We start from the raw sequence: 12932 nt of genomic DNA on the forward strand, positions 1-12932 counted from the left end.
GTGTGCATAAAAGTGTCGCCTCTGTGGCTTTTAAGCACATTTTAAGGGCCCTCTACAATCCATGTTAGTCTTTTTGTTATTTATTTATTTGTTTTTACCCAAGTCCAATTTTCTGAAAGAAATACAGGTTATAGGAGCTGTAAGTAAGATATTTACTGTAAAATCAACCTAAATCATTCTCATTTCTCACCCATAATGGAAGCAACATTCTCTATAAACATTCAATTCTCTCCATCAACAATGTCTTAGTCACATTTTTCTCCTTTCAGACCTACAGGTACGGTCAGGAACCACTTCAGTTCAGTGTAGCTCGTGTTTACTTCCTGGTTCCTGAGCCAATCACATGAGAGTTCCCAGGGTTCCCACAACAGAGCGCAGTATTTTATTTTGGCAAAAGAGCAGCATTCCACCAACATGTAAGAGAAGCGGACCAGAAATAGGACAGAATATAACTTAATAGATTAGAGCTGTAGAATTTTGCCAAAAATCAAAATTGCGATTTATTTCAACCATAATTGCGACTGCAGTTTAATATTGACTTTTCTCTGCATTAACCACAAGCAACAAAAAGGGCATGTAGATAAAGATGTTTGTAAACGAGGACTATTTAAAACAAGAAATTTGACTGTTTTTATTAATCAGAATATTATTATTCAAAAGAATATCTTTGTTAGCTGGACGTCAATTCTTGTTGAACATAAAGTGTGACCAACAAGGTTATGTATTTAATGCTGTGGTGAGATTCCTGAAGGTTTCTGGTAATGCATTGATAATATAAACTCTAAAACAAATAATAAAATCGGATTATCTCACTGCTGCAACTCTCTTCCCTTCCATGTGGAGAAAAACCCATTTTAAACATAATTACCGACAACTAAAGACGCGTCTTATCCATTAATTGTTACGTAGCCAAAAATCGCAGACCTCTGCGATGTGGAAATTGTGATTCTAATGCAAATGTGATTAGTTGTGCAGCTCCATCATGGACCTGTCCTGTGAAAATAAAAATCCAGCGCAGTTTCACAGCAGCAACGGACCGTTGAGTAAATGGTTCTCCGTGAAAGGCATTGTTTGTGTTGTTCCGGTTTTAACCACCAGGTGTCATTATTACCTGTTGTTCCTTTAACTATGGAATTTAGAAAAACAAAAACACACACAGGTAAAATAAAGAGTAAAGAAGTTAAAGAAAAAAACTGAAGTACATTAATGGGAACCAGCAAATCTAAATGTTAGCTAACGTTCACCTCAGTGGTACGACGTGGTCTCTAGCGTCAAAAACCTCTTTCCTCTGACCCCCTCACGACATTTTCCTTCCACATGACCGCCGCTTATCGGATATTTTTGTTTTTTCAGATCATTCTCCATGAAGCAGAGCAATGTTGGTGTTTAGATCCCAGAATATCAGACCCAGAGCGACCCGGTTCAAAATCATTTAAGTCCCGTTCTCTCCCACATTCTGATGCTCAGTATGAACTTCAGCAAGGCGACTTTTAAAATGCGTTATATGTCCTGCAGGGAAATAAATCGACAAAGTTGGGTTTGAGGGTAGTTTCACCATCTGTTAGCTCTTGTATTTTTATTTTCTCACCCACTTAACTGGAATGTCTTGACAGGATAAAGCCGTGGAGGCGCTGCGCCCCCCGAGTCAGTAAACTTTCAGAAACCCAGACCAGAGATGCAGGAAAGTTTCTGACGTTTTGTGGGAAATTACAGGTTGAAATGTTTGATCCCAGTTTCTCAGCGGGTTCGGCCTGAAGCAGAGGGAGGAATCCAGCTCGCTTGCTTTGGTTTTCTCCTTAACTTGATGTTGTTTCTCGGCCCAAACGCTCACCGGTTAATTCTGTTAATCTGTGCCAAAGGTTAGAGCGCGTTGTTTCCGGCTTGTTTGGTTTGGGTTGAGCTTGCAGGCTGTGAACCAACCATGAGTCCCTCAGAGGCGTCTGATCGGGTTTGGATCCTGTAGAAGTTTGGGTTCTTCGCCTCTTTCCACCACGGGGTCACGTGTCTGCTGCTTCCTGCCGCCAGACGCTGGCTGCGTTTGATCGTATCGGAGCTCGGACGTTAAGCGAGCACCCTGCCGTAACGCGACACCAGGCCGCCGCTGTGTGTGTGTGAGGACGTCTGTTTCTCACCTGGACGACGCGCCGCTGCCACGGCAAGACGAGAAGACGGGACACCCGAGCCGTGCGCCGTCTGTCTGCCACCGTTATGTTTTTACTGCAGCACATGTGTTGGTGTGCGTCTCCCCTGTGTGGGGTTTCACTGGGCGGCATATGGTCGCTGCGGGTTAATCCGTCTGACAACAGGCTCCCCGGGTGGAGTGGAAGGGTGGAGTTTAATTTTAGGCTTTTAATGTGGGAAAAGAAGTTAAGGAGCATGTGGAAAATTTAGTTTTTCCAGCCTTTATCCCCTTGTCTGTTTCCTTCCTTCCTTTGTCCCTTGTGTAATTCCTTCTTTCCTGCCTTCGTTTCTTTTCTCCCTTCTCTCCTTTCCTTCCTTCCTTATAGTCCTAGTGTCCTCCCCAATCTTCCTTGTGTCCTCTTGCCTTCCTTCCTTCCTTCCTTCCTTCCTTCCTTCCTTCCTTCCTTCCTTCCTTCCTTCCTTCCTTCCTTCCTTCCTTCCTTCCTTCCTTCCTTCCTTCCTTCCTTCCTTCTAGTCCTAGTGTCCTCCCCGATCTTCCTTGTGTCCTCTTGCCTTCCTTCCTTCTTTCCTTCCTTCCTTCCTTGGTTCCTTCCTTCCTTCCTTCTAGTCCTAGTGTCCTCCCCGATCTTCCTTGTGTCCTCTTGCCTTCCTTCCTTCCTTCCTTCCTTCCTTGGTTCCTTCCTTCCTTCCTTCTAGTCCTAGTGTCCTCCCTGATCTTTCCTTGTGTCCTCCTGCCTTCCTTCCTTCCTTCCTTCCTTCCTTGGTTCCTTCCTTCCTTCCTTCTAGTCCTAGTGTCCTCCCCGATCTTCCTTGTGTCCTCTTGCCTTCCTTCCTTCCTTCCTTCCTTCCTTGGTTCCTTCCTTCCTTCCTTCTAGTCCTAGTGTCCTCCCCGATCTTCCTTGTGTCCTCTTGCCTTCCTTCCTTCCTTCCTTCCTTCCTTCCTTCCTTGGTTCCTTCCTTCCTTCTAGTCCTAGTGTCCTCCCTGATCTTTCCTTGTGTCCTCCTGCCTTCCTTCCTTCCTTCCTTCCTTCCTTGGTTCCTTCCTTCCTTCCTTCTAGTCCTAGTGTCCTCCCCGATCTTCCTTGTGTCCTCTTGCCTTCCTTCCTTCCTTCCTTCCTTCCTTCCTTGGTTCCTTCCTTCCTTCCTTCCTTCTAGTCCTAGTGTCCTCCCCGATCTTCCTTGTGTCCTCTTGCCTTCCTTCCTTCCTTCCTTCCTTCCTTCCTTCCTTGGTTCCTTCCTTCCTTCCTTCTAGTCCTAGTGTCCTCCCTGATCTTTCCTTGTGTCCTCCTGCCTTCCTTCCTTCCTTCCTTCCTTCCTTGGTTCCTTCCTTCCTTCCTTCTAGTCCTAGTGTCCTCCCCGATCTTTCCTTGTGTCCTCTTGCCTTCCTTCCTTCCTTCCTTCCTTCCTTGGTTCCTTCCTTCCTTCCTTCCTTCTAGTCCTAGTGTCCTCCCCGATCTTCCTTGTGTCCTCTTGCCTTCCTTCCTTCCTTCCTTCCTTCCTTCCTTGGTTCCTTCCTTCCTTCCTTCTAGTCCTAGTGTCCTCCCTGATCTTTCCTTGTGTCCTCCTGCCTTCCTTCCTTCCTTCCTTCCTTCCTTGGTTCCTTCCTTCCTTCCTTCTAGTCCTAGTGTCCTCCCCGATCTTCCTTGTGTCCTCTTGCCTTCCTTCCTTCCTTCCTTGGTTCCTTCCTTCCTTCCTTCCTTCCTTGGTTCCTTCCTTCCTTCCTTCTAGTCCTAGTGTCCTCCCTGATCTTTTCTTGTGTCCTCCTGCCTTCCTGCCTTCCTTCCTTCCTTCCTTCCTTCCTTCCTTCCTTCCTTCCTTCCTTCCTTCCTTCCTTCTAGTCCTAGCTTTCTCCCCAAGCTTCCTTGTGTCCTCTTGCCTTCTTTCCTGCCTTTGTTTCTTTTCTCCCTTCTATCCTTTCCTACACCCTTCCTTCCTTCCTTCCTTCCTTCATTCTTTCCTGCCTTCCTTCCTTCCTTCCTTCTAGTCCTTGTGTCCTCCCTGATCTTTCCTTGTGTCCTCCCTGATCTTCCCTTGTGTCCTCTTGCCTTCTATCCTGCCTTCCTTCCTTCCTTCCTTCCTTCCTTCCTTCCTTCCTTCCTTCCTTCCTTCCTTCCTTCCTTCCTTCCTTCCTTCTAGTCCTAACTTTCTCCCCAAGCTTCCTTGTGTCCTCTTGCCTTCTTTCCTGCCTTTGTTTCTTTTCTCCCTTCTATCCTTTCCTACACCCTTCCTTCCTTCCTTCCTTCCTTCCTTCATTCTTTCCTGCCTTCCTTCCTTCCTTCCTTCCTTCCTTCCTTCTAGTCCTTGTGTCCTCCCTGATCTTTCCTTGTGTCCTCCCTGATCTTCCCTTGTGTCCTCTTGCCTTCTATCCTGCCTTCCTTCCTTCCTTCCTTCCTTCCTTCCTTCCTTCCTTCCTTCCTTCCTTCCTTCCTTCCTTCCTTCCTTCCTTCTAGTCCTAGCTTTCTCCCCAAGCTTCCTTGTGTCCTCTTGCCTTCTTTCCTGCCTTTGTTTCTTTTCTCCCTTCTATCCTTTCCTACATCCTTCCTTCCTTCCCTCCTTCCTTCTAGTCCTAGTGTCCTCCCCTGATATTCCTTGTGTCCTTCTTTCCTTACATTCCTTTAATCCTTGAATCCTCGTACTTCCTCCATCCCATCCTGTTTTCTACCTCCCCTCCTTCCTTGTGTCCTTCCTTTCTTCCTCCCCCCGAGTCCTTCCTTCCTTCCATGTTTAAGTTTTTTTTGCAGATTACTTATTTAAACACCCCATGCTGTAGGAATAGTTGCTAAACATTTCCAGTGAAGGTGTTTTTAAGGGGAGAGGACCAGAAGCTCTGCGTAGGAACCCAGTGACAAACAGAACCTGCTTCTCTCCCTGCAGGCGGACATCTGGTCTCTGGGCATCACCGCCATCGAGCTCGCCAAAGGAGAGCCTCCCAACTCCGACATGCACCCGATGAGAGTGCTCTTCCACATTCCCAAATCTCCTCCTCCGATCCTGACGGGAGATTTCTCAAAGAGCTTCAAGGAGTTTACGGAGGCCTGCCTCAACAAGGACCCCTCCTTTGTAAGTCACACGGCAACACGTTTAGAATCTGAAGAACCTTCATCCCCTTATCAGCACCTAAACCTGGGATCCTGTTCTACACTGCAAAAATGGAACTAGAAATAAGTAAAAGTTTCTTAAAATTAGTGTATCTGTCCTTGATTTGAGCAGGTAAATAAGATGATCTGCCAATGGAATAAGATCTTTGCACTTAAAATAGGAACAACTCATCTTCATCATCTTATTTCAAGTGCATTATATCTAATTATCTTATTTTATGGATCAAAATACTCATTCCATTGGCAGATAATACAATTTACCTGCTCAAATCAAAGACAAAAACATAAATTTTAAGAACATTTTACCTTTTTTTAAGTCCGTTTTTGCAGTGTAGCTATTAGACGGCCATGATGTGGATCCAGGTCTCATGTTTGGTGGGATTTTCCAGCTAATCTCTCACCGACAGCCACAGTCTGTATGGAAACATCCTTTAGTGAAATATAGGATATTGGCGGGATAAAGCTGAATTATCCCCTCACTTTTTCCTTCCACTCAACTTTCCATTAACTTTCTTGGATACAACTCTTTAAAAGACCAGCTTCTGAAACAATGACGTTATGTGGCTTGCCTTCACTGCAAAACACGAATCTAAAAATATGTAAAATGTTCTTAAAATTAGTGTTTTTGTCCTTGATTTGAGCAGGTAAATAAGATTGTCTGCCAATGGAAGGAGTATTTTTACCCCTAAAATAAGATAATTAGATATACTGCACTTGAAATAAGACAATGGAGATGAGTTGTTACTATTTTAAATGCAAATCTATTGGCAGATCATCTTATTTACTTGCTCAAATAAAGGAAAAATACATTCATTTTAAGAACATTTTACTTATGTTTAGTTCCGGTTTTGCAGTGTTCCCTGTGCAGGGTGTCACAGAATTCTGGTCTTCATCATGACGGCCGTAACATCACGTTTCTCAGTTAAAAATCCTCATTTTATTAATAGCCTATTTAAAAAACTCATTGAAATACGCCACTGTGTGAATTATGAGTTTCCCTATTAAATTTAATTAAATGGACAGAACATGATCACATGATGAATCTCTGAAATTTGACACTGGCAGTAGCTGGAAGGTCTTGTTTTCTCATAGTTGGAGTTATATTTATAATGAAAGCTTCAAATCTAGATTTTTAATCAAGTCTGAGTCATTTAAGATGTAAGATCAGACCAATGGGGAGGCGGAGCCCCCGATCTAACACGTTAAGGTTAGTAACATGGTTCAAAAGCCCAGCATGCAATGTTTGTTTATGAAAAGACGTGAATAAATGAAAGCTTTACTAAATAAGCACTTTAAGCATAAACTGTTCAGGTGCAGGTAATCAGCTCCTCTGGAGTAACTAATATCATTTCCTCCCTTAGTCAGTCCATCATCTTATGTAGTTTTGTTGGGGTTAGGAAAAGTTTGGCTGCTTTATTTTATGTATTTAAAGCACAGCTTCCTTGTTTTGTGCCGCTAAAGCTGGCTTTTGCTGCCATCTAGTGGCCTAAAGTACGACCTCCCTTTCTTTTATGTTAAAATAATGGCTTGGTAGATGGATTTGTTGTCATTCATAAAGCTAGAGCTGAATGCAGCCACGTGTCTGTTTTTATGGATCTTTTTCCTCTCTAAATCTAAGCAAACTCTTACATTTATCTGTAAATGTATCCTCTCTGCCGTCGCAGCGTCCCACAGCCAAGGAGCTGCTCAAACACAAGTTCATCGTCAAGCACTGCAAGAAGACGTCCTACCTCAGCGAGCTGATCGACCGGTACCGGCGGTGGAGGGAGGCGGGCCACAGCGACAGCAGCTCCGACGACTCGGACAGGTGAGCCGACCCGCAGCTTCGCTCAAAGGTGTCGGGGCTGCTGGGGCCGCGAGCCGCAATAACCCAGCAAGGGTCTGTTTGTTTTCCCGCGTAGCGAATCCAGCAACAAAGAGAACAGCGAGTCTCCCGAGTGGTCGTTCACCACGGTGCGGAAGAAGAAGCCGGAGGGCAGGAAGGTTCTCAACGGGACGGTCAGTCTACGCCTTTTTTATTCAGCAGTCTGGTTTTACCAGAAGTCGGCTACTTAAATACACTGCAAAAACAGAACTAAAAATAAGTAAAAATTTCTTTAAATGAGTGCATTTGTCCTTGATTTGAGCAGGTAAATGAGATGATTTGCCAATGGAATGAGATTTTTCCACTTAAAATACGAACAATTAATCTCCATCATCTTATTTCAAGTGCAGCATATCTAATTATCTTATTTTAGGGGCAAAGATACTCATTCTATTGGCAGATAATCTTATCTACTGGCTCATATAACAGACGAATAGACTAACTTTAAGAACATTTTACTTGTTTTTAGATCCGTTTTTGCAGTTTACGCACCCAGAAGCTAAATCAGGGGTTTCCAAAGTGCAGCCCAGGGGCCATTTGCAGCCCCTGTGCTGATTTTGTGCGCGCCTAGTTGCATTTCGAGAAAGATTTGGGCCAAATAGCACTTTACTGTTTATAATTATTACAGACAAGTTAAAAACTTCCAATTCAATGTTGGGTACAACACAAAAATTTGTCTTAATAACTACACATTCTCTTTAATTTCAAATAGGACTACATCTATCCAGTGACTTTCACTCAAATGCAGACTTTGGTGCACTAAAACCTGATTAATTTGATTATTTAAAATGATCATATTTAGTAGAGCAGGTAAAAAAAAAGTCACAATTGTTTGGTTATGTTATTTTGTTTTATTCCTTGTTTTTTTTTTTGTTTTTTGTTTTTTTGGCCCTCAAATGCTTTTGGCTTTTGACAGTTTCGGCCCACGAGATGAAAAGTGGTCCTAAATGATGGGCAGAGGCAGAATGGCTGATTAGAATAGAGTTTAGCTTAGCCTAATTAATTAATCGATGAGGTCAGCAGAGCTGCATAAAGATAAACTCTGCTGTGTTTCTTTTTGTCTTCGTCTTCGTAGAGCCAGGACCAGCTGAGTAAATCCTCCAGTTTGTCCACAATCATCGCTCCCATCTTCTCTGAGGTTGGTATGCCTTCAAGGGATGCTGCTCACTTAGCCGTGTTAAGCCTCGGTGGCTCTTAGCCGTACAACATACCAGAAACGAGCATGTTGATGACATCATTTTTTTTATAGGCTGTTTATAGTCTACTGTAAGGAAACGAGGTTGCCTTACCGTGATGAATGTTGTCCACCAGGATGGGGCCGGTGGAGTTAAATTGCTTTGATCGTGCGTCCGTTAACTCGTGCCTTTTGCTCGTCCGCAGCTGAAGCTGCAGCACAAGGAGCAATCTGAGCAGAGGCAGGCGATCGAAGAGCTGGAGAGGAACATTCAGGTGGCTGAGAAAGTGTGTCCGGGCATCACGGACCGGATGGTCACGCACATCATCGCCAGGTACCAGCAACACCTCCGTCATCACTGGATGGGCTTCCTCTCTCTGTGCCCTGCTTTGATCATTTGCTCTCCTGCTCCTCCCTTGTTCTCTTCGTTCTTTAAGCTGTCATTTTTACAGGCTCAGGCTTTTATTTGGGGTCTCTATAATAAAATTAATTGTTTTCTTTGCTCTATAAAGGGGCCTGATGTTAGCTTATGGGTGAAACTCTCCACTTCCTGTCTTTCTTGAGCCTCATCTCTATAATGTCCCTACCTAACTGGCACATTTTTTTAATGTATTCAAAAAACATTTTTATCTTGGAATTAAAACTTCTCAATCTCTTAAACAGTAAAAGTCTCTGTTGGGGGGAAGAAAAAGTTCTGGTCTATATATATTTAGCATCATGTTTAAATACTGCGTCAATTATGTTTTAATCACCATAATTTAAGACAAAATAACAGAAATGTGGAGCTTCTATGATTAAAAAAGTCAGATTAGCTTTTTGATCTGATTTCAATATACTTTTTTTAGGATGCGCACTTCCAATCACTGCTGGTGAAGATTCTCAGTCATCCAGGTCATGGTCATTCCAAAAAAAGTAAAAAACAAAGCAACTGGACTTGTTTTCCGTAGTTGAAGACAAGTCCAGTTGCTTTGTTTTTTACTTTTTTTGGAACTTCCAATCACTGTTCTCACCTGAATATTATTTACTTTTTTTTAAATCTGGATAAGCAATCTCATTATCATTTAGGAGAGAGACCTGTAATTTCTAAACAGTGTTGGTGATTGCATTAATAACCATTGTCTGGTGTTTCAATATAACCAGCCATTGTTTAGAAACCGGTTGGAACAGGTTTGCGCCGCTGTTCCTCCGTTCAACGTTTTCAAAAACATAGACAGATGTTCAGAATGTCTGTAAAAACAGACCAGCGACATTAAGTCGCATTTTGCAGGAATGACACAAGAAACCCTGTGGTTTCTGTAGGTGAACAGTCTCAAGGGACTGTAGCCCTCTGCGGAAATTCAAAATACAACCGAGGAAAGGTAAATTATAAACATATAAATTCAGACCTGCTTCGGTTACCAGACTTTACAACTTTCATTAGCTTGGTGAAAGTTCATTATCATTTTAGTTTTAGAAAACCCACATCTAGGCAGTTAGTAGCTAAATATTTTGATATCACTAAGAAGCAGAAACAAATGGACTTTCTTTAGTTTTCAAATAAACTACACTTTTACATACAAGAAAGCCTTTTAACTCACTAAGTAGAAACAAAAACCAATAAATGCTTATCACCTTTGAGTGTTTAGTGTTGTTCTTTTTTCCGTCACCTGGATCATTCTTATAATTTATCCACCAAATCTCCTTCTGTTGCAGATATACAACAAACTGATATACGGACAGCCGGATGGATGGATTAATTAAAGGAAAGTAGGAAGAGACTGTCTCCCTGTGCGGAGACGAATGATGAAAACGGAGACGATTCGCAGTGCGATGTCTCCTCCTTGTACACACTTCTCAACACACACTAATAATGTAATATATACACTATGTTTTATATATTTACTGCTGCTGATTGAGGACATGTTACCCCCTTCTAGTTTAATTTGAAATACAGATGTTTTTTGGTCTTTTTTTGGGTGGGGAGGGGGGGGGTATAGAAATATGCAGATTTATGAAAATACCATCATGTGCCTTACATTTTTTTTAAATCATTTTCTAGCAAGACTTTCCCTTTTTTCAACAATTCCTTTTTCAACAAAACTAGAAATACAACACAGAAGACGGTTCTTGTCCTTCAGTAGCAGTAGCCTTTTTGTTTTCCTGACTTGCTTTAAGTTTGTAAATGTCTGTATGTTTGTTCAGTAGCACTTGGGACAGATCTTATGCCAATACATTTGTCTTGAGTTCTCAGTAATGCTGTTTAATTGCAGTTCCCTAAACTAAAACTCAGTCAAGGTCAGAATAACCCATGTTATTAACCTCAGTTTTCACAACGAAGATCAAAATATGTCCTAAATTAGCCATTTGCCATTCAAGCTGTCCTAAACATTTTGAAATTTGTGAGTTTTATGTTCATCTTTTCCCAGGGAGAGTCCAATTTAAAAATTCATCAGGGTTAAAAATCCAATCATTTTTGAGAGCTAATGGAAACTAGCTGAGCTAGGCAGCTAGCAGAATGCTAGCTAGCTAATGTAGCCTCTCAAGCTATCTGGTAAATGGGCTAATGTAGACAAAGTGAAAACTCTTGATGTTTTAAAACATTCCAAAACAATATTGTTTCAATATATTTGGTCAATTTGATCCTATGGCTTACAACAGAAACTGTCCAAAAAGGAAGAAAGAAAACAAAGATATTAAAGCTAAATGCACAAAAACAAACTAGGCTTGTTCTGCTAAAATATTTTAGAATTTTTGAGACAGTTTTATGTCCAGGTTTTTTTTTTCAGGGAGAGCCATATTTGACAACCGATCAGGGTTATGAGTGAAGCCAACTAAAACTAGCCGAGCTAGGCAGCTAGTGGCTTGCTACAGATTGCTAAGTAGCTTAATTAGCCTCTTAAGCTAACTAGTAAATTTGTATTACTGTAAATGAAGTAAAAATATGTAGGTACAAATCCCGATTTGTTTTTTTTTTTACATATATATATTTTTGGCTTATTTTTGCTTAGTTCTTTTGTGTTTGCTTTAGGTTGTGTACAATTATTTTACTGTGAAAGCTTTTTTGATTTGTCTTATTCAGGAGGTTATTTAGAAAGAAATGTCTTCCAAAGTCAGACTTTCAGTGTGTACAGAGTTTGGATAATCGCTGTTGAGAAATGTTGTCAGAAAGTTATACACTATTCGTTGTGTTAAATATTTATCATTTTCCCCGAGGATAGTGCTGGGAACTGTAATTAAACGTATTACTGACTGTTTGTACCAAAGACACTATAAGGCTTGGTCTCTGTAAATTTGCTTCTTTTTATATACGTATATATGCATCATAAGGGATTTAACAATGCTTGTTAAAGGGGGAATTGTAAAATTTCAGATGTAAGATTTTACATTAACATAGTTTTTTTTTGTAGCTGGACTTTAGAGTTTTATGAATAAATATTTAAACCTGATTGGGGGGAAAAAACTGTGTTTTACCTCTTTTTGGATGCCTTAAACTGCCAAGGTAGTAGGTGGTTCATGTAAATATATTTTATTGCCTTATTTTAATAGCCGATACCCATCCGTTTTTGGGACAGAAATTATGTTAGAAAACATTCAATATCATTTGGGTTCACAGTAATGCTGTTGATGGAAAATTGTTCACTTGGAGCATAAAAACCACTTGTTGACATGGATTCATTAATTTAATGCCAACTGAGAACCTAAAGATCAAATGAACGCTGATCTTTGACACTAGTACAATCTGTCCTTAGTAATTTCTGTCTACATTTATTTTGTCACAATTGTGATGTTTCAAGGGTTAAGTTTGCAGGAGCCTTGTGTTACATGAAGGAACTTCAAAGTAAGAACTTCCTGACGTTTTGCAAAAATTGCTTATAAGAATGTTTAAGACATGGAGATCAATACTGTAAAACTTTACCATTTAGAAAGAGAACAAACCATCACAGTTGCCTGCTTGTTGAATGTGTTGTAGCATAGGTGGAAAACATGCTTTGCTTGAAGCTTTCTCTGGATTTCGCACATTATTTAGAGAGTTTAGTAAACCCAAATGCAAAAGAAACTTATGAGACCAAAAGGCCATTTAGGAAGGTATTCCATAAAAACATTTTCATCATGGAAAGGTGCCTCCTATTTGATCCAAAATCAGGAAAAAAAGTTGAAAAGCACTTATTTCCAGACACAAAACACCATATTTAAATACTGCTGTGGGGATATTTTTCTTCTGTAGGTCCATTGAAGCCAATCAGTTGATGGGAAGATGGAGCAAAATACTGGGCGATCTGGGAAGAACCTGCTACGGGCTGTAAAAGACTTGAGACTGGGCAGAGGTTCCCCTTCCACCAGGACTAAGACCCTAAACATGCAGCAGGGGCTACAATATAATTATTAAGATAAACATATTCATGTTAGGATGGCCTAGTTAAAGTCCAGACTTAAATCCAGGTCATAATCTGCGGCGACCTGACTGTGCTTACCTGGGCTATTATGTTATGAAGAATTGACAAATATTTCAGTTTCTAGAAGTGCAAAGCTGGGAGAGAAATTCCCCAAAGTATTCCAGCGTATTGAGTTACAGGGTTGTAATTGTAACATGACTAAATGAGGAAAAAGCTGCAGGAGCACACCATGTCTGAGGTATTATTAAGTATTTGAAGGGTTGGGGCTATTTTAAAATTCC

The 12932-nt window shown here is 41.2% G+C and overlaps 1 protein-coding gene across 1 annotated transcript in view; it reads left to right on the forward strand.

Annotated features, from left to right (window-relative positions):
- The window catches only part of LOC118556535 (serine/threonine-protein kinase 26-like), a 31872-nt gene extending 19950 nt beyond the window's left edge, over positions 1–11922 (forward strand). The window contains exons 8-13 of the mRNA XM_036147057.1: positions 5017–5202; positions 6905–7047; positions 7142–7238; positions 8180–8242; positions 8485–8612; positions 9971–11922. Coding sequence (XP_036002950.1) covers positions 5017–5202; positions 6905–7047; positions 7142–7238; positions 8180–8242; positions 8485–8612; positions 9971–9986 — 633 coding nt within the window. The 3' untranslated portion in view covers positions 9987–11922. The remainder of the gene's footprint in view (positions 1–5016; positions 5203–6904; positions 7048–7141; positions 7239–8179; positions 8243–8484; positions 8613–9970) is intronic.
- The last annotated feature ends 1010 nt before the right edge of the window (positions 11923–12932 follow it).

Source organism: Fundulus heteroclitus, chromosome 14, assembly GCF_011125445.2.
Source record: "Fundulus heteroclitus isolate FHET01 chromosome 14, MU-UCD_Fhet_4.1, whole genome shotgun sequence".
NCBI classification, from domain to species: domain Eukaryota; kingdom Metazoa; phylum Chordata; class Actinopteri; order Cyprinodontiformes; family Fundulidae; genus Fundulus; species Fundulus heteroclitus.